Below are 22,423 nucleotides of genomic sequence, written 5' to 3'. Positions count from 1 at the left end.
CCCTAATTGCCCTTGAACTGAGTGCTTGCTAGGCCAACCACATTGCTGTTGCTCTGGAGTCACATGTAGGCCAGACCAAGTAAGGATTGCAGATTTCCCTCCTGAAAGGACAATAGTATTCCAGATGGGTATTTAGAACAATTGATGATAGTTGTCAGGGTCACCTTTACTGAGACTAGCTTTGCTTTCAATTCCAGATTTTATTAATTGAATTTAAATTTCGCCAGTAGCCATGGTGGGATTTGAACCCATATCCCCACAATATTAGCCTAGATTAGCCTCTGGATTACTAGCTCAGTGATTGAGGCCTAGCTGAGATGAGTGTGTCTGCACTGGTGAATGGTGCGGAGGTAGGATGTGATTGTACCAGCCCTGTGGAATCTCCCCCCACTGAGGAGGCAGGTGATGAATGTGCTGGACACTCAGCTCCCTCCACTGCAGGCCCTGTGGGAAACAGAAGTATGTGGTGATGAGACCTCGGGCTACTCAGCAGCTACCTCAGCACAGCTAACCCCATAGCATTTATAAAGTCACAGGGTAGAACTTTCCATGTCCGCTGGCATCAGGTGTGTTCGTTGGCGTAAGCGGACAATATGGCGAGAAGGCCAAAAATTTGTTTCATGATGTCATGAAGTGAGTTTGCAATCATTTGCTCTGCCCATCAATGGCGGGCCGCATTTCCTGCCGCCAGACGTCAGGAACCTCACTGTAATGCAAATGCATTACAAGCCCAGCCCGGAGGAATCATCCTGCCACACTAGATGTGATTACACATTGACGTGTTTCACAACAGCATATATAAGGCGTGCACTTGGCAAACTGCACTTCACTCGGGATGTCAAGGTTTGTTTGCCTACCTTGCTTCGGTCAGCACTCGCAGCCATCAGCGCCAGGCTTCACAGGCAGCACCACATCACTTTTAGGGGAGCTCATGGGCAGCTCTACCTACCAGACCAATCATAAGGTGTGAGTGGCTTTTCCACTAGGACTAGGACTAGGGCTTGCTTTGGGAAGGGGGAGATGTGGCCTTAGGCAAGGGAAGAGGCTGCAGGGCGAGGGCTGTACTGGGGAAGGAGGGTCTCCCAGTGTGTGTCTGGGGACACCTGTGCAAGTGGCCTCAAGATGGTGAGGCTGAGGAGGCAATCCCCAGAGGAGATGAGGCCAGATGGAGATGAGAGGGTATGTGTGAGAGAGTGAGTGGTGATATCCGTTTAGCTGGCAGTGAGTGAGATACCAGTGAATGTGTGATGGCCTTGAGTGTGTGAGTTTAGAGTGATGAGGTGGTTGCCATACCCTGGTTGCACGGATGAGATCATCCACCCTATATCTGGATTGGATGGCCAACCTCTTCTTACAACATTGGCAATGGTCACCACTGCCATTGCCTACTAAGCCAGAATGGTAATGTTACTGCCCCTCCTGTAGCCAGAGCGGGGATAGAGAACCTGACGGCAGGCCTCCACGGCTCCCAAAAGGCCCTCAGGGGACCCATCACTAAACCGGGGGGCTGCAGTCTTCTTGCCTTTTGGAGCTATGTCCTCCTTGCAGCAGTCCTGGACTGGAAGCATTGAGAGGTATGCGTATGGCTGTACTTTAAATGTGGCCCCCGGCGTGATGAAGCAACGAGGTGATGGCATGGAGGGCAAATTGGAGTTTGCCTGCCATTGAAATGGCATTTTTCCCAGGCATGGATAATTAATGCGGCGGATTTAGGACAAATTGCCATGAGAAGTCGCCATTGTAGCCGGTGGGCAAAAAGTCGTTTTTCCCGCTCACTGCCGCAATTAGTGCAAACCTGGGACGATTGAGCCCATAGTGTGCATTGGACAAGAAATTCCTCCCTGCCATTCATCTGATGATTGAGCATTCAAATTGATGCTCTTCATGGCCTCCTGTCTCACCATCACCTGATGGCCTGTTCTGATGACACCCTCACATTGTCCAGCACCACCACCTCCATCGGGGTCAGATTGTGCTAGTCTGGCACACCGCCACCCATTTGAGACATGCGCAACTGTTGTGAGCTCTCTTTCCGTGTAGGGTGAAGAAACCAAGACGTATGAGCGGGCTAGCCTGCCTCACTTGTTCCAACATGACATTCTATTGTGAGAATAGCCAGCATCTCAGTGATGCAACTCATTCTGACAACGTTGAGGAGAACTGTGGGCACTCAGTCTGCTCAGCTCGTGTACATGCTGCTGTATACAGAGTTAGAGGCCTCTCACCCGGGTGTCATTTGTCACTCATCTTTCCAGACTTTATCAGGTCATTGAGTCTTTTACAACTCTGAACCCACATTCTTCTGGTCACTCCTCGACTGCTGACGTCTGTTGCCACCTCCATCCAGGCAATTTAGGTATCTCTGGGTGGATTACTTCTGGTCACCAGGATCAATATTGCTCACCTCTCAGCAACTGCCTCAGTTTATAAAAAAAATTGTTCATTGTTTGTGGGCATTGCTGGCTAGGCCAGCATTTATTTCCCATCCCTAATTGCCCTTCAGAAGGTGGTGGTGAGTTGCCTTCGTGAACCACTGCAGTCCCTGTGATGTAGGCACACCCAGAGCGTTGTTAGGGAGGGAGTTCCAGAAATTTGACCCAACGACAATGAAGGAATGGCGATATATTTCCAAGTCAGAATGGTGAGTGGCTTGGAGGGGAACTTCCAGATGGTCGTGCCCTCATCCTTCTAGATGGTAGCGGTCATGGGGTTGGAAGGTGCTGCCTAAAGAGCCTTGGTGAGCTCCTGCAGTGCACCATGTAGATGGTACACACTGCTGCTACTGTGCGTCTGTGGTGGAGGGAGTGAATGTTTGTGTATCGGGTGCCAGTCAAGTGGGCTGCTTTGTCCTGGATGGTATCAAGCTTCTTGAGTATTGTTGGAGCTGCACTCATCCAGGCAAGTGGACAGTATTCCATCACAACCCTGACTTGTGCCTTGTAGATGATAGACAGGCTTTGGGGAGTCAGGAGGTGAGTTCTCGCCACAGGATTCCTAGCATCTGACGTGCTCATGAAGCCACAGTATTTGTATGGCTAGTCCAGTTCAGTATCTGCTCAGAGGTAACCCCAGGATGTTGATAGGGGGGGATTCAGTGATGTAAATGCCATAGAATGTCAAGGGTGATGGGTAGATTCTCTCTTGTTGGAGATGGTCATTGCCTGGCACTTGTGTGGCCTGAAAATTACTTGCCACTTGTCAGCCCAAGCCTTGATATTATCCAGGTCTTGCTGCATTTGGACATGGACTGCTTCAGTGTCTGAGGAGTCACGAATGGTGCTGGACGTTGTGCAATCATCAGCAAACATCCCCACTTCTGACCTTATGATGGAAGGAAGGTCATTGATGAAGCAGCTGAAGATGGTTGGGCCTAGGACACTACCCTGAGGAACTCCTGCAGTGATGTCCTGCAACTGAGATGACTGACCTCCACCAACAATCTTTGTGCTAGACATGACTCGAATCAGCAGCATCAGAGAACCTTGCAGTCCTCCATGAATAAGAATACTGTTGACGTTTCGAGTCCATATGACTCGAAATGTCAACTGTATTCCTCTCTGCAGATGCTGTCAGACCTGCTGAGTTTTTCCAGGTATTTTTGTTTTTGTTTTGGATTTCCAACATCCGCAGTATTTTGCTTTTAATCCTTCGTGGATGCCCGCCCATTCTAACGCTGGCCTTCTGAGAACTCTCCTATGCCATTTCCTCAGTGAATGGCAAGCCCGGTATTGGCTGCTACTTGCCTTTTCAAAGGACCCACCTCCAGGCATCTCCTAGCACCACTAATTGGGTGCCAGACTCATCCCCCAGGCCAATTTGCATTTTAAAATGTTGGAGCTTCACTGACACTGATAGTGCAGGATCGGGATGCAAAAATATTCCAGTCATTGGGTTGCCGACCTCAGATTGAAAATCCAGCCGACGTTTCCCTAATATTGTCACTTGATGACATGGGAGCTTTGGAGATACTTAGACCAGGTTGGGATTTTCCGTGCCCGCTGGCACCAGGAGTGTTCGGTGGCATGAATGGATAATAAGGCGAGAAGGCCAAAAATCAGTTTCACGACACCGTGAAACAGTTTGTGATCATCGGCTTTGGCCGCCATCAGACATTGGGAACCTCTTTGTAATACATCAGCATATCATTATAAGGCCAGCCTTCCGGACTCACCCCCCATCCCATCCCCACTGGATCGTCTGCTCATGTCAGCGGGAAAACATGCCAGTGCAGAACACGCCTTATCAACTGTGATGTGCAAAAGTTGGGACTCACCACCAGGGCCTTGCTCACATCATGGACACCCGAGGAGCAGAAGATGCTGGGGCCCGACAGCAAGGTGACCCTGGAGGAATGACCCAGGTTGAGTGAATTCTCATGGACATGGCTCTGCTGCGAAACAGCTCACAGAAGTTGGATAGTCACCATTGATGCTCACAATGGGTGATGGTCGAGGGGATGGTGGAGGAAGAATGGAGAGGGATGTGGGTGTGAGGTTGGGAGGGGGAGAATGAAGGTGTCGGGTGGGGTGAAGTTGGGAGGTGGGGAATGACGGTGTCGGGGGGTGGGTTTGGGAGAGGGGGAATGAAAGTGTCGGCCGGGGTGAGGTTGGGAGGTGGGGAATGACTGTGGGAGGGGGTGAAGTTGGTGGAGAGGGAGTGCGGGGGGAGGAGGGCCTAATGGCGGAGAAGATGGCAATTGGGGAGTTAAGTGTAAGGGGTGGTGGAAGGCTTAAGGGAAGGAGTTCAGATAGTGGAAGGAGTGCGGAGAGGGGAAGGAGTCTCGGAAGGAAGGAGTGCAGAGAGGAGAAGGAGTCTCGGAAGGAAGGAGTGCAGAGAGGGGAAGGAGTCTCGGAAGGAAGGAGTGCAGAGAGGGGAGGGAGTCAGTGCGAGGATGGAGCCTGGAGAGGGGAGGGAGTAAGGGTGGAAAAAGAAGTAAGGGAGGGGGAAGGAGTAAAACTGGAGGAAGATGTGAGCATGTCTGAGGGCGTCAGGAAGGGGGAGGGACTAAGTGCTGATGGGAGTCCGGGTTCCCAGGCAGTAGCGGAGTGGGTGGACTGGGGGGGGGGGTTCCAGGGGAGCGAGGGGTCCGGAGGGAAGGGGGTATATCTAGGTGAATGTGCAAGGGAAGGGTCTGATGGGTCCATGACTGCCTCTTGAAGAACGAACTGAGGGTGGGAGTGGTACGAGGGAATGGTGAGAATGACCGAGGGCAAAGCGAGGTGGGAGGGTGGGGGTTCAATGGTAGCAGAAGAAGGGATGGCGAGGGTGTTTGGTGGGGACTTGGAGGCAGACAAGGACCCTGGGGGTGGGAAGGAGGGAGGTCGGGGAGCGATTGTGGATGGGAGGTGGGATTTCTGGAAAGGAAGGGGACTGTGCAGTTCACCTGGACATCCCCAAAGGAAAAGGTTTGTGGCTGGTAGGTCATGGAGGGAAAGTGGAAGGTGATGCCAAGGGGTCAACTGTGATGGGGGAAAGGAAATGGGTGACTGGGGAGGGGAAAAGATTAGGGAGTGCACAAAAAAAAACAAATCCAGACCATGTTGTCCAAATCCTAACTAAAACAAGAGCTGTGGTGGACAAGATCAGGTGCTGCATGGCAGTGTGATCATTGGGTGGGCGGAGATTCAGATCAGTTCAGATTGACAACTGAAAGTGAACCCCAGCAGGCAGCATTGAAAACGCTCAGGAGAGTGAGATGAGTGTGCTACGTGAAGGATCCACGTGGGTGGGAGAGTGCTTGCACGGGGCTCTGAAAGGCCCTTCCACACACACACACACACACGCACTTCTCCCTCCACAATCACTTGTGGGCCAGCTGCTCCCTCTGCAGTGACAGAGGATGGTGTTGAGGGGTTCACAGGCAAAGGGATGGAGTGGACAGATCCGAGATTTCTGAGTGGATGATCCAGGGTGTCCAGTTGCCACTCTTCCTCCCTTAGGTTGTCCGAGGGCCCCAGCCTGACTTGTTGAGGGGGAGGAGCACCTGGGAGGATGCCGAGGTGCCCCATTTCTCTCTCACCTTGCCACTGCAGGAACTCACCCATGGCTCCCGCGATGGAGTGCTGGTCTGCACATGTCTCCACGTTCTGCTGAATTACGGTCTCCATGGTGTGTGTAATCCTCCCTATGGAGACCTTCATACACGTGCATGTGAGCACCAGTTCATCAGAGAGCAGGCAGTTGCACTCCTCCGACTCGTGAACCACTCTGCTGAGGGCTTCCAACAGCTCTGCGTGATGTTCCCATGCCTTCTGCTGACTCTCCAGGATGAGCTGGAAGGCTGAATCCAGAGGCTCATCATCTGACTCGGACCTCACAGATGCCTCTTCCCCAGCAGTCCTCCGAGTGCTGGGGAGCTCGCACAAACTGCCTCCTGCTGCTATGGACATGTGTCCGTGTGGTGACCGCCAGATTGTGAACACGAGCCTGCTCTGCATCTTGGTTCCACCGAGGATTGTGCCTCTGTGCTGGTGGAAGGTGTGGGTAAGCGCTGTGATGGGTCTTCAGGATGCTTATTTCCAGCTCTTCAATGGAGGAGGTGTCCTCTTAGCTGGAGGTGAGGACTTGGATGGAGCTGAGGGACTGGCTGGCTGAGGGTGTGGGTGTCTAGGCAGAGCTCCCTGTGAACCAAAGTAGAGATAATTATTGCATGGCAGCAGTGAAAAGCAGGAGAGAGAGCTCATATTTATGTTGAAAGAGGGATGATGTGGTGCAGGATCCTTATGTGGGTGTTCACTGCTGACCTCACCATCGCTGCAGGCACGGTCCATGTCCTCACCAGTCAGCGGGATGGCACACTCCTCAAATTTAGTGAGCAGCCTAACATGGGCTACTCCAGCCCCGGTCTGGAACCTCTCCCTGCTGTTGTGAGCCAACTTCTCCTGCATGAAAACAGATGGAGAGAGTGTGAGCAGGATGCATGGCACTGCGTGGAATGTTTGTGTGGTGAGTGGAGCCATGGACAGGATGAGGACGCAAGCTCCAGAGCATATGAGCCTGATGGAGATGTGAGGGTGTGTGTAAGAGTTAGTGGTATTGTCCTTTGAGGTATGAGATCCCTGTGGATGTGTAATGGGCTTGTGAGTGTGAGAGTTATCCTGGTGGAACTGATGAAACCATTTATCCTCTTTTGGCACTGGGTGGCTGTCCTCTTTTGCAGGGCATTGGTGCTGACCACCTCTGCCACCGCCTCCCATACTTGATTGGTGACCTTGCTTGCTGGTCTTCACCCAGAGTGGGGGTGGAGGACAACACATGTGATCTCCACTGCGTCCAGCAGGCACTAGAGGGAGGTGCATTGAACCTGGTGGCTGCAGTCTTTTTGCCTTTTGAAGCCATCCTGTTGTCTTTGTAGCAGTCATGGGCTGGAAGCACAGAGGTATGTGTGCGACTGGACTTTAAATATGGTGCCCAACGTGATGAAGCGGTGAGGTGACAGTGTGGCTGGCGAATGAGAGCCCGCCCACTATGGAAGCGGCGTGTTTCCCAGGAATGCATGATTAATGCCGACAGGTTTGGGGTGATAAGACGTGAAAAGCTGCCATTGCGGCTGTTGGGTAAAGCATCATTTTTCCCAACTGCTACTGCACTTCATACAAATCTGGGACAATTGTCCCCCCAGTTTGTCATTTTGTCCACAATCAGATGTACTTGAAACATTGAGAGGTAGGGTTTTCATAATAATGGGATTTCACAAAATTATAATGTTCTTGTTTGCTTTTCTCTTCGGTTGCTCTATCTGTACAATTGCTGACTGTCATCTTCTTATTTTCCCCATTAACTCAAAACTTCCCAGGATATTGTTTCCTCTCCCATTCTGATCTTTATCAGTGACTATATGCATTTGTTATCCAACCCCATTCATTATTTACTGACAATTGCAATCTGCATTCATCAGCTTCCTTCAATTAATTTGACATCCAGGGATACCACCTTGGTAACAAAAAACTTATTTCATTCAATTTTCTAAAAAGGCTGTTTTCAAATCTAACCAACAGCTACTGTCTCTTCATTGTGACTCTGCTGTTGACATTCTTGGCCTTACAATCGTCTCTAACCTCAAATCAAGTTCCTATATCTTATCGATTGCTGAAATGGAGCGGTTCACACCACTAGTTCCTGAATATCCTGGTGGAAAGATGGGTCAGTGGATGCTGTCAAAAGGTATATTCAAAACTGAGATTGATAGATTCTTGAGCACTAGGAGAACTGAGAGATATGGAGTTAGGATAGGAAAGTGGAGTTAATGTAAAATTTTAGCAAGAATGTTATTGGATAGCAGAGCAGGCTTGAGGACCCAATATGGCCACTCCTGCTTCTATTTTATGGTCTTAATAAATAAAACAAATAGACAAATGGGAAATAAAACACAAATATGAAACACGTTTCATTCTTTTTTTCCCTTTCTGCAGAGAAGTTGCCGTGGATAGGGTGAAGACTGGGATGGGAGGAAAGGCTGGGAACAAAGGAGCAGTAGCTGTTCGCTTGCAGTTTTACAGCAGCACACTCTGCTTTGTATGTGCCCATCTGACAGCTGGACAGTCACAAGTGAAAGAAAGGAATGAAGATTATAGAGAAATCATGCAGAAACTCACCTTTCCAATGGTATTTATTCTTCCTGCACAATAACATTTAGAGGGGCATTGGATCTTGTAGTGAATTAATACACTGTTTACCTCTAGGACCAGATTTAAATCCAGTCGAAACTCTGAAGAGGAAGAATTCTCCTTCTGCTCACATTTAAATTTTCTCTTTGTTCCTTGCATATCTTACATAAATGAGTTTGGTTAACCCCAGCATAGTTTCCATTTTTCTTGGACCTTTTATGCAAACCTGTTTAACAACCAGCACTGAATGGCTGATTCAATCAGGGTGTAGAATGGAAAGCATCAAGATGATGCGTCAAAGGTATTCAAAGCAGGGTATGAAAGTTATCTGAAGTTAGGAGAAAACTTTGATATTATGACCATAACCTAATTTAATTAAAATTTGTGGAAGATAAATTGTACGATGAAAGAAAATTGGTTCGTAAAAATGGCCCAAATCTCCAAATTCTTATTACCAAAACAAATTATTTTACACTTCTCTGCATTAAATTTCATGTTTGAGTCTACACAATTCACTAGTCTGTCTGAGTCCTTCTGAACTCTGTTGTTATCCTCTTCACTCCTTACTACGTTTTAAAGGTTCATCTCATTGGAAGACTTTGAAATTATGCCTTTAGTGCCATGTCTAGAATATGTATCAAAAAGAGCAGTGGCCCCAACACTGACTCCTGTTGAATACCACCATACACTACTTTCTGTCTCAGCTAATGCAGCTGTTTCTTTCCATGGATTTTTATTCGCTAACAAGTCTATTTTGTGATATTTTATTGATCACCTTTTGAATTTCCATAGACATCAACTGCTGTACCCTGGTAACTATTATTTTCAAAGAACTGGATAAGTTAGTCAAACGCGATTGACCTTTCACACAGTTTCAACTATTAGCTCATACTATTCCAAATGTCAGTCAATTTTCTCCCGATCCTACTAGCAAGATTAGACTGACTAGCCTGTGATTACTGAGTTTATTCTTCAGCCCTTTTTTTAAAAATTGTGAAAGTTTATTTCACTGACTCACTCCACATGCAACAAGGAAGTGTTCCAGTGCACCGGACACAGCAAAAATCCCCGGAAAGGTGCCAGACAGCCCAAGTATCAGAGTTTGTCACTCCATTGCTCATTCAGAGAGCCAGCACAGACACAATGGGCTGAATGGCCTTCCTTCTCTGCTGTAAAAATTCTGTGATTTAAGCTGCTCTGGTGCATCCATGACAATGGTATGATTGATTGATTGGCATCTTTTCATCCGAGAGAGATGATGGGAACACAGCCTCAGAACCTTGGTGAGGTCAGATAAGATCATCTGCTACACTTCAAGACAATGGCAGCATCCACCTGTTAATATGGAAGGTCACCCAGAGAAACAAGATAACTTTAACCCAGCCAGCTACAGCTGTCACCCTCCTCGCAATAAACAGTTGAATGATATAGCATAAAATGCTGGAAATGCTCAGCAAGTCATGCAGCATTTGTGGAGAGTATCAGAACATGAAACATTAACTCTGTTTCACTTGCTGTAAATGCTGTCTGATTTGCTGAATATTTCCAGCACTTTATATCTGATTTCCAGCATCTGCCATATTTTGTTTTTGAATCAGCAAAGTGATGGTGGGAACCAGCAATAACATCATCAGGCAGCATCTGCACACTGCGGAACTGTTCACCAATATTAGATTCAAGTTGACTTTGACTCTTTCAAAAATATGACCCCATGAACAGGCGATGCAAATTCACATGGGGTGACATAGATGTTTTTTGGAGCTGCATTTGACAAATTCACAGCATTGACTATTTTACACTATTCGAATTGCAGGATTAGGTGAGTGAGGCCCATTTCATCCAATGAATATAGGTGGTTGTGACATCATTACAAATGCATCACTCGCAGATCTGTAGGTTTTGAACATGATGTGATGGATCAACTGAAACTGGAAGGACTCACACTGTTGCTAAGCATCCATCAAACTGAACTTTGGGTGGGAGTGGTGGTGACTGAGGGGTCATTGTGTGTGGGTAGAAAATGTGGGGGTGTGAGAGTCATGACATTATGAGATGAATAATGACAGTCCCTTGACTTCCAGATTTCATGCAGCTCATCTGGCTTTTCAGGGACTCAAGTCACTGCTGTTCATGGCCACGAGTGTGATCCAGCCTGACCCAGCTTGAGGTAGATGAGTAGGCGGGAACGGAGGAGGGAGAATGTAACCCTTATTCCCATCAGGATCACATTCTCCCTCTCATTCCTCCCACCTTTAGACCAGTATTACGTCCTTCATTTATTCCCCACTGTTCTTTGAATGCTCCCATTCCCAACCTTCAAACTTACTTCCCTCAACCCTGTGCCACTGTCCTCCTCCACCCTAATCTTCTCTCCTGCACCAAGTTCCTCTCCTTCTCAAACTCCAGTCCTTCCCCAGCTCCAAGCTCCTTTCCTTCTCATCTCTATGAGCCCCAGTCCTCTCTGCCTCCCCGGGCCCCACCTTCTCGGCTTTCCCAACCTCCCATTCCTCACTACTGCTCTGTTTTTCCGGAAACCAAGTCCTCTTTCCCTGACCTCCCCAATCTCCTGTTGTCCCCCTCCATTCTGATTTCCTGTCATGTTTCTGTGCCCCCAACCTTGTCTCCTGCTTTTCTTCAAGTGAGTAACAAACTGATAGTATCTGGCTAGTTGCACCTGGGTGCAACATGAGGTGTGCATGTGCAATTCCATTGTGGGGTGGGGGTGTGGGCACAGGATGGTATTGAGGCTCCTACCCACACATGATGCCAACAATTACAGCAGAGATTTAATGGAGGTATTCGACATCTTGATGGGCTTGGAAAGAGTAAATAGGAGAACGTGTTTTCAGTGGCAGAGTGTTGATAAGCAGGGTAGAGTACTGTAATTGACAAAAGAGCCAGAGGCAAGTGTGTTTTTTTTCCCAGCGAATTGTGATCTGGAATGCACTGCCTGAAAGGGTGGTGAAAATTGATTCAGTGATAACTTTCAGAAGGGACTTACATAAATACTTGAAGAGGAATACATTGCATGGCTATTGGGAAAGGGCCAAGTCTTTCAAAGAGCTCTCAGAAGCACATTGAGCTGAATCATCTTATCATATTCTATAAGACAGGAACTCTGATGAAGCTTGTACTTATTGGGCCTCACCATAAGAATATGCCATAAGGGAGGAGTCCAGAGATGTTACTAATTTGTGGCTGGTGTCGAATCTCATCTTTACTGGAGACATGCAAAGATATGTTAATTCCCTGCTTCTCTACTTTTTTCACTTCAGAGGCATCCTATTACTCTCATAATTGATTTAAAACTCTATCCTATTTCTTCAGTTTGGTTGCATAATATTTGATTTTGATTTCTTGTGATAGGGAAGGAATGTTTTCTCCCATGACTATGTGTTCTGGTGTGGTGATTCAAACTTCCGCATTGATCTTCCATATGAGGACGTCCTCAATCACATTAAGAGGCAGGACTGGAAAGCTCTTCAGGCCTATGACCAGCTACAACAACAGAAAACTGATAATAAAGTGAGTGCACAGAACAATGAGAAGGAAGAAAAATGGATTTGTTGTCATGGTGCAGGACTTTTATCCTATTGTAACAGTCACAGTTTCATAAAGAATATTGGATAAACCTATAAGAGCACTCCTGAAGTAAAATAAAAGGAATACGATGTTCTGGTGAAGAATATGTCAGGATTTGTATGTGAAATTAAGATTGAAAGGACAGCTAGCAGTTTTATTTAGAAGGGCCTTATGCACTGGAGAAATCTGTATAATGACATAATTATGAGAACAAGGCTTAAGTGATTTGTAAACAACTGGATATATTATTCTCCATTGATTTATAATAATTTAGTGAAAGATATTTTCTTTAATTATATACAAAAAAGAGAATCCGCCTCAATATCCAAATCTGGTGTCATGGGTTTGAGCACATAATTAAGGGTTCTTTTTGGTGTTTTCATCATCTTGTTCCAGTAAGTATTTGGCTTCTTGAATTCAAGCCTAATATTTCAACTGGTATATATTTGTTGATTAAGGCCACTATTATGAATGATGGGCCGGGTCTTCCGAGGAGTGGCAGTCACTGCTGAATTGCCAGTCTGCTCCTATTTATCTACCCTACACTGGAGCTCCAGATTTCTCACCTGGACCTACGAACTGGGCCTTCTGAGAAATGTGGAGCATACCTGTTCTGCGTGTCCTTTCCTCGTAGTGCAGGAGCATCAAGGGAAGCCAAGTCATGTCCCTTCTTATAGCACTGGCCGCTGTATTTTGGCAAATTTATATGTCCCAAAGCCACTTTGAGAAGCTACGGAGAGAAGGTAAGTGTATATGGTAAGTGGGTAAGGGCATATAGTGGCAAATGGGTGGGTGAGGGGGTAGGGTGGCAGGTAAATGGGTGAAGGGGTTGGGTGGGTGGGGGCTTTAGGAGGGTGGTTGGGATGGGTAGTCGGGGCTTTGGGCATTATTGGGGGTTTGGAGTTGGGGGGCTTTTGGGTGGGAGGTGAGGGGCAGGGGGGATAGTTGGTTGTAGTCAGGGGTCACGAGTTTGGGAGTAGTCAGGTGGTTAAGGGTAGACGGTGGGGTTGGGAGGTAGTTGGGTGGGGGTAGTTGGGGATGGGGGGGGGTTAGTTGGGTGGTCGGGAGGGTGGGTAGTAACAGGATTAGTAGTATAGTCACCCAGGAGTTGGAACTGATTTTTTAATCCTTATTACTTTTCCTGTGTAACTGTCCTAGCATGTCGGAACTATTTAAAGTTTCCGGCTTTAACTCAGAGTTTCAGAGGGTTCCAGATGCAGGGTAATTGCCCAACAGAAGTTGAAACTTTCTGGGCAATTCCCAGGGAGTGCTTGCATTGGGATGTCTGAGGAGTCCCCCAGCGCATCTTCCAAGGTATGGCTATCTGGAGACTGGAAGATCTGGGCCAATATTTGCATACTAATGCAAAAAGCAGTTCCGGATCAGTAAATGCAATGAAGAAATAAGAAATTTACAAATGGATATGGACAGGTTAGGTGAATGGGCCAAAATTTGGCAGATGGAGTTTAATGTAGATAAGTGTGAGGTTATCCATTTTGGTCGGAAGAATAAAAAGCTGACTTATTTAAATAGAGAGAAACTTCAGAATGCTTCAGTGCAGAGGGATCTGGGTGTCCTCATGCATGAATCGCTGAAAGCTAGTATTCAGGTATAGCAGATAATAAGGAAGGCAAATGGAATTTTGGCATTTATTGCTAAAGGAATAGAGTATAAAAATAGGGAAGTGTTGTTGCAACTATACAAGGCATTGGTGAGAACGCACCTGGAGTATTGTGCACAGTTTTCGTCCTCTTACTTGAGGAAGGATGTAGTTGCACTGGTAGCAGTCCAGAGGACGTTCACTAGATTGATTCCAGAGATGTGGGGCTTGTCTTATGAGGAGAGATTGAGCAGTTTAGGCCTTTACTCGCTGGAGTTTAGAAGGATGAGAGGAGATCTAATTGAGGTATATAAGATGCTAAAGGGAAACGACAAAGTAGACGTGGAGTGGATGTTTCCCCTTCTGGGGCATTCTAGAATGAGAGACCATAGTTTTAGGCTAAGGGGTGGTAGATTTAAATCAGAGATGAGGAGGAATTACTTTTCTCAAAGGGTCGTGAATCTGTGGAATTCACTAGTCAGAGTGCAATGGATGCCGGGACGCTGAATAAATTTAAGGAGGAGATAGACAGATTTTTAATTAGTAATGGGTTGAAAGGTTATGGGGAGAGGGCGAGAAATTGGAGTTGAGGCCGAAATGAGATCAGCCATGTTCGTGTTGAATGGTGGGGCAGGCTCGAGTGGCTGAATTGCCTACTCCTAGATCTTATGTTCTTATGTTCTAAATAGGGAGGGGCCTTGGCCGAACCCAGAAGAAAACTTAACAGGTTGGATTTGATTTCATCTTGAATGATTGATTAGATACTTCCTTCTGGGTTTTGCATCTGCAAGCTGTGTAGTGATGCATGCCCACATAGCACAATGTCAAGTTGATTGTTTACAGGGGCAATACAAAAATGGAGTTTGGAGGAGCCAGGAGGTATTTAACATGAATTCTCAAAGACTAAGGCCAATAATCCCAATTTAGTGATGTTTCCCTTGAATTACTGCCTGGTGCAGTCATGAGCAATGAGAGGAAGAAATCTGTTGCTATAACCAAGAGGCATGATTAAAGGTGGCCAAGCAGGAGCATTGTACTCTGATCATGGATTCAGTGTTGAAGCAGCTTAATGGACCTAACCAACTTCATACCTTTCCCATTATTTCATACTGAGTGCCAACTTGTCCTTTTGCTTGCTTCATGATGAATGTGAACATATGATGGGACTCATGAGACAGATGTGCAATGGGTGTAGGAATGGCCAAGGGAGTGGTTTGTGCAATGCTTGGAGCTAGTGATGGTGATGGTGGTGGCAGCCAGCCAGAGGATTCCTTTTTGAATCTTTTATTGTGCGAGCCATTAGTTGAACCTTCAAACTATAAGGACACCCTGGGCAGCAATATACAAAGCTGGTCTATACGGGCATGAGTGCCATGTCTTCATTGTGCTCAATGTCCTCCTCCCCTTCCTCTTCAGTGTTCTCACCATCAGAAGATGGGTGATGAGCATCTTTGTTATCCTGCACCTCTAATCACCTTTGCTGTGTAATGTCATGCAGGATGCAGCTTTCCACTATGATTACAAGATGCTTGCTGGTGAGGACTAAAAAGGCCCTTGAGACCTCGCTAGGCATTTGAAATGCATTTTCAATATGCTGATGGCTTGCTTGCTTACCCAATGGCGATGTCGTTCTCATTGTAACTTTCTTTACCTCATTTGTGTGGCTCTTCACAAATGTTCATAAGTCAGGTTTCAGGGAATATCCCTGTCACCTATGAACCAGTATTTAATTCTGCTTCCTGTTTTAAGTAGCCTAGTAATGGCTGGCTGCAGCATTGTAACAGCTCCCAGGGAATCTGCCACACTCCTGCATGAACCTCTTCTTGTAGTTGCAGAGTAGCTGTTCATTGATGGAATGTTAATAAAACCCCCCATTAATCTGGTAGTCCTCAGATTACTATCTGTACAATTGATGACACCCTGTACCTATGGGAAGTCAGTCAGGATGTGTATCCAGCTACCAGCTCATTCTGGCTATTGTTGTCAGAGAGGAAGTTGGTATGAATTAACGTCCTGCCAAGCAACCCACCTGTGACCTGCCTTATACATTTATGTGCAGCTGATTAAGGGCCACTCAAAAAAGCAACATAGGCCAGAATTTTGCAGGGTCCCAGGGAGCGGCTGTTGAGCAGGAAGGGATGGGGGAGGGAAGAGGGTAGTAAGTTGTGGGACGCCCATAGAATCGGGTGGGTGGGTGGGGGAATATCACGTCCACCACTTTCTTGCTGCCGAGATATTCTACCAGCAGTGGGGAAGGTGGCGGGCGGATGGCCCTGCTTCACATTGACCGATTGAGAGCCTTAAGTGGCCAACTAAGGGCTACTTAAGTACCTCTTTCCACCATTGCTGGTGGGTACTTTGCCAAGTGATGAGACTGCCATGTAACCCGGCTGCCTCCTTGCAGGCTTGAGGATAAGCCCACCTGATTGGGTACCCTGTACTCCACAGAGGGTACCCCGGTGGCAAAGGTCCCCCCATCAGAAAATCACCTCCCCCCACCCTGATGAATGACCCACTCCCCACCCCGCCCACCCTCCCCACCTCCACCAAGGACTGCCTGATTGGCCTGAGTGACCCTGATCCAACTTAGCTCCATTGAGGTGCCCTCTATGTGGTTGGTCCTGGCCAGCTGCAGACCCAGCAGTGGCCACTGCTACCAGTGGTGCTGCCAGGACTGAAGAGCTGCTGGCCTTTCAATTGGCCAGCAGCTCTTAGGGGCGGGACCTTTTCACTTAAAGGGACAGAAGCCCCTACTGCAGGCAGTTAACTGCCTAATGAATGTAAAATGCAGTTCCAGCTTCCATGACTGATCGAGGCAGAGTTGCCCCTGATCTTCTGGCTGGTGAGCTTGAGCTTACGCTGCCGCCTTGTAAAATCCTGACCATAGGAATAGGAGAAAATCATTCAGCTGCTTGAATATGTTCCAGTATTCAGTGAGATCCTGATTATCTTAACTCTATCCACCCACCTTGGATCTATATCTTTTTATATCTTGCGCTAGTAAAAAACTAACAATCTCAAATTCAATATTATTAATTGAGTTTGTATCTACTGCCTTTTGGGGAGAGCGATCCATGCTTCCAACACCCTTTTGTGTGAAAAAGTATTTTCCAAGTTCTTCACTAAGTGACCTGGCTCTGATTTTTTGAGGTTACGTCACCTTATCCTAGACTCCCTCACTAGCAGAAAACATTTTCATCTAACCTTTCAATAGCCTAACAATGCCAAACAAATCACCCTAAACTCTCCATATTCCAGGAAATATAAATCTAATGTAATCTTTCCTCATAATGTAACCCATGAAATCCTGATACCATCCTGGTGAATCAGTGCTGTAATCCTCCCAAGGGCAATATAGACTTTAAGGTGCAGTGCTCAGAATTGTACCCATGCTCTGGATCTGATTTAACCAGGGCTTTGTATGACTGAGGGAAATGCCTTGCCCTTTGTATTGCAGCCCTCCCATTATAAAGGCTAACATTCCATTAGCTTTTTGACTATTTGTTCCTCTAGCTTTGCACCGTTTAGAAATTATTCAATCTATCCTTTTTTGCTGCAACATATGCTTTGAAGTGCATCAGTGGTTTCCAGATTATTAACAGTTTTGTAACTAGCCAGCTGATATGTAAACATTAATGTTGTGCAATTCTCAGTATGAACTTTACATTCAATGGGAAATGTATGCAATACAGTTAAACTGCTGAGTTTCAAAGATAGCAGTAGTCAGCTTTCCTGACACAGTTTGGCTCAAAGAGCTTTCTCGTATACTTCAAGAAGAATTATTTTTTAAAGTTGGATTGTATTAATGCTGTTTTAATTTTAAATAACATTTATTTTTTCATTTAGATTTTTAAAGATTTCTTTGAAGGCACCATCAACTTTGCTCCAACATACAAATATGATGTGGGAACAGCTATTTATGACAGCAGTGACAAATGCAGAACTCCTGCTTGGACTGATCGAGTGCTGTTATGGAGAAAAAAATCGCCCTGTGATACATTGGGTATGATCATAACAAAAGTCAAACTTTAATCCAGCAGTAGCTAAAGTTATGTATTGTCTACATTGCAAAGAAATAATACTTATAATAGGTGCAACATTTATCTTGGCAGAGTGTTCAGGCCACAAGACAGTTACTTCCACCAGAGGACAGAGCCAATTTATCCATATATAGACCTTTTTAAAAGGTGCATATGTTTGTTCTTATTGCTGACTGTTTAGGTAAATATAGAGCAGATTTAATTGGATTATGTAAATACTAGTGCTTAATTTAACACACATTTACTGGATGAGCAATCAATCGCTTGGTAGTACAGAACTTGAGTATTGCTTAAAAAAAAGAGACATGCTATTGAAGAATTTCACCCTGCATTCATCAGGACAGACGCAAGAATGCCAAATTTCAAAGGAAACAACAATTTATCTTGTATGAGAAAAAAATGTGCTGATTGGTTGGCAACTTGGCTTTGTTTGGTAGCAATTATATTTTTCCTTTTATCCTTTTTGCCCAAGTTCCCTCCCTCCTCTCCACCCATCTTCCATCTTCTCAAATAGTATGTATGCTGCTTGTGACTCAGGTGCTGCTGCATGTGGAGTTGAATTCAGTTTTCTATCCATCTGAGTTAACATGCTTTGTTTTTGCATGCCGTTTTATCTGGTAGGTCTTGGAAGAACTGATTCTGTTTCAGATTTCCTCCTTTTAATTCCTTGGGTATTAAACCGTGCTCTTGTTAATTCCTTTGAGGTTTTCAAGTAAACTGATAATACCTCATATATATATAAGACCATAAGACATAGGAGCAGAAGTAGGCCATTCGGCCCATCGAGCCTGCTCCGCCATTCAATGAGATCACGGCTGATCTGATAATCCTTAACTCCACTTTCCTGCCTTTTCTCCATAACCCTTGATTCCCTTACTGATTAAAAACCTATCTCAGACTTGAATATACTTAACGACCCAGCCTCTACAGCCCCCTGTGATAAAGAATTCCACAGATTCACTACCCTCCAAGAAAAGAAATTCCTCCTCATCTTTGTCTTAAATGGATGACCCCTTACTCTGAAATTATGCCCTCTGGTCCTAGACTCTCCCACATGGGGAAACAACCTCTCAACACCTACCCTGTCAAGCCCCCTAAGAATCTTTTAAGTTTCCATAGGTCACTTCTCAATTTTATAAACTCCAATGAGTACAGGCCCAACCTACTGAACCACTCCTCATAAGAAAATCCATCCATTCCTGGGATCAACCTAGTGAACCTTCTCTGGACTCCCTCCAATGCCAGTATATCTTTCCTTAGATAAGGGGGCCAAAACAGTTCACAGTATTTTAGGTGTGGCCTTGTATAGTTTTTGCAAGATTTCCCTATTTTTATACTCCATTCCCTTTGAAATAAAGGCCAACATTCCATTTGGCTTCCCTATTACCTGCTGAACTTCTATGCTAGCTTTTTGTGATTCATGCACATGGACCCCAAACCCCCAAATCTCTCTGTGCTGCAGTTTTCTTTAGTCTTTCTCTATTTAAATAATATTCAGCTCCTGCATTCTTCCTGCCAAAGTGCATAATCTCACAATGCATTATATTCCATCTGCCAAGTTTTTGCTCACTCACTTATCTATATTGTCTATATCCATCTGTAGACTCTTTGTGTCATCCTCACTGCTTGCCTTCCCATCTATTTTTATGTCATCTGCAAACTTGGCGATAGTACATTCACTTCCCTCATCCAAGTCATTAACATATGTTGTAAGTAATTGTGGCCCCAACACTGATCCCTATGGCACTCCACTAATTACAGGTTGCTATCCTGAAAATGCCCCCCTTATCCCAACTATCTCTTCTATTAGTTAACCAATCCTGTATCCATGCTAATATACTACCCCCCAACACCATGGGCTGTTATCTTATTAAGTAGCCTTATGTGTGGTACCTTATCGAATACCTTTTGGAAATCCAAATATATTACATCTACTGGTTCCCCTTTATCTATCTTGCTTGTTACCCCCTCAAAAAATTCTAATAAATTTGTCAGGCATGATTTCCCTTTCATGAAGCCATGCTGACTCTGCTCTATTTTATTATGCATTTCAAAATGCTCTGCTATTACATTCTTTATAATAGACTCTAACATTGTCCCAAAGGTGGATGTTAAGCTAATTGGTCTATAGTTACCTGTTTTTTGTCTTCCTCACTTTTTGAATAAGGGCATTACATTGGCAGTTTTCCAATCCTCTGGGACTTTCCCAGAATCTAAGGATTCTTGGAAGATAACTATCAGTACATCCACTATCTCTGTAGCTATAAAAACATAAAAACTGCGGATGCTGGAAATCCAAAACAAAAACAAAAACAGAATTACTTGGAAAAACTCAGCAGGTCTGGCAGCATCGGCGGAGAAGAAAAGAGTTGACGTTTCGAGTCCTCATGACCCTTCGACAGAACTTGAGTTCGAGTCCAAGAAAGAGTTGAAATATAAGCTGGTTTAAGGTGTTTGTGTGTGGGGGGTCGGTGCGGGGGGGGGGGGGGGGGGGGGGGGGGGAGAGAGAGAGAGAGAGAGGTACTGTAGATACTTCCTTTAATATCCCAGGATGCAATCCATCAGGCCCAGGGGACTTGTTGGCCTTTAGCCCCATTAGTTTCCCTAGTACTTTTTCTCCAGTGATAGTTATTGTATTTATTATATCAATGTGCAATGTTGCCTCCCTCAGATGTAGCCACAAGCGTAAAAAATTCCTATAATGAAACAGAATAATTATTTCCCATTAAATGAATAATGCTGTTAATTTAATCATGGCAATATGTTAACTTTGATTTTTAACTGATGAATGATCTACAATGTTTGTTCAATATTTTCAATTTACTGCATTTCAGGTATAGATTTAAATGGCTCTGAATATGAAGCAGAGTCAAAGGTCAAGAACATGTGGACTCCAGGTGATCTGCTGTATTATGGGAGAGCAGAGTTGAATGCCTCTGATCATAGGTGTGTGACTATGACCCTGTTTTACTATGGATGTCAAGATAGTTGAGTTTGCAATTAGCAGATTTGTATCGTGGAAAATATTTTATGCACAAAAATAAACCTATTGCAAGTAGTTCTTGCAGTTAATGTGTTTTCATTATTCAGAGAAGCATGAGAAGTTGGTATAAATTAAAATATTACTGTTCATCTTTAGCTTTCTTCAGTGCTCATGCATGTGGGTGGATCTGGTTGGCTAAGTATCATAGTCAAGTGGGGATTCTACTGAATATTGAAAGAATAAAAGGTGTCCAAACCTGTTAGCATGTTAAAGGATGGTGCATTATTGATTATTTGCTTTAAGATGTTACCAACATATGTAGCAAAATGCTATATCCTATCACAGCATCACACAGTATAGAAGAGGCCCTTCGGCCCATCGAGTCTGCACTGACACCTGACCTACTTACCTAATCCCATTTACCAGCACTTGGCCCATTGCCTTGAATGTTATGATGTGCCAAGTGCTCATCCAGGTACTTTATAAAGGATGTGAGGCAACCTGCCTACACCACCCTCCCAGGCAGCGCATTCCAGACCGTCACCACCCTCTGGGTAAAAACTTTTTCCTCACATCCCCCCTAAACCTGCCCCTCACCTTGAACCTATGTCCCCTTGTGACTGACCCTTCTACTAAGAGTAACAGCTGCTCCCTACCCACCCTGTCCATGTCCCTCATATTCTTGTACATCTCAATCAGGTCGCTCCTCAGTCTTCTCTGTTCCAATGAAAACAACCCAAGTCTATCCAATCTCTCTTTAAAACTTAAATGTTTCATCCCAGGCAGCATCCTGGTGAATCTCCTCTACACCCCCTCCAGTGCAATCACATCCTTCCTATAATGTGGCAACCAGAACTACACACACTATTCCAGCTGTGGCCTCACCAATGTTCTATACAACTCCAACATGATCTCTCTACTTTTGTAATATGTATTGTTTTATTTTATTATATTAATATATTAAAAATCTTTGTATGCACTCATTTCCTGTCCACAAAACTCACTTTCTGCTATCACGTTCTTGGTCATGCTCTTTTGTCTAAATCTTAGTGTTTCACATGCCAGTTATAATGGCAGTTCCATTGAAAAACAGAGACCGGTGGCAGTGTAGTTGCAAGCAGCAATCTTAAGGTGGTGGTGTAGCTCTACTAGATCCTCCGACACACACAATAATACCACAGGTCTACAATTAGATATGCAAATTCTCGCTTATAGTGTAAATGTAACATTTATTTCTTGTCATGCATTTTTATCTTGCTGTTTATACTCAAAAAGACAAGCAATGAGCTAACTTAAATATTTTTCTCCATGGAAAATTTCTCTTTTAGCTTTTTTGGAAGAAATTAATCCTTCCCTTTTTTCAATCACAGTATTCCAAGTTAAATATGTAATTTTTTACAATTTTTTTTCAACTGGCAAACTAGTTTGCATATGAGCCATAGCTAGAAAGAGCCTGATTGCCAGACTGAGAGAGGGAGAGATACAGATAAAGTGTGAGAAAATTAGTGTATTAGAGACAGAATGAGACTTTAAGAGAGAATAACAATATAAGAAGGATGTTAGAGATTAAGTGACCTATTATGATCCCAGGAGTTCTACATGTACATACAAT

The 22,423-nt window shown here is 45.1% G+C and overlaps 1 protein-coding gene across 1 annotated transcript in view; it reads left to right on the top strand.

Annotated features, from left to right (window-relative positions):
* LOC121269593 (synaptojanin-2-like) overlaps positions 1-22,423 on the top strand; it is a 505,511-nt gene that overhangs the window by 189,454 nt on the left and 293,634 nt on the right. The window contains exons 15-18 of the mRNA XM_041174296.1: positions 8,412-8,604; positions 11,973-12,131; positions 17,635-17,791; positions 20,663-20,774. Coding sequence (XP_041030230.1) covers positions 8,412-8,604; positions 11,973-12,131; positions 17,635-17,791; positions 20,663-20,774 — 621 coding nt within the window. The remainder of the gene's footprint in view (positions 1-8,411; positions 8,605-11,972; positions 12,132-17,634; positions 17,792-20,662; positions 20,775-22,423) is intronic.

The sequence above is a fragment of the Carcharodon carcharias genome, chromosome 2, assembly GCF_017639515.1.
Source record: "Carcharodon carcharias isolate sCarCar2 chromosome 2, sCarCar2.pri, whole genome shotgun sequence".
Taxonomy (NCBI): Eukaryota; Metazoa; Chordata; class Chondrichthyes; order Lamniformes; family Lamnidae; genus Carcharodon; species Carcharodon carcharias.
This window is presented reverse-complemented; position numbering and strand designations above follow the sequence as displayed.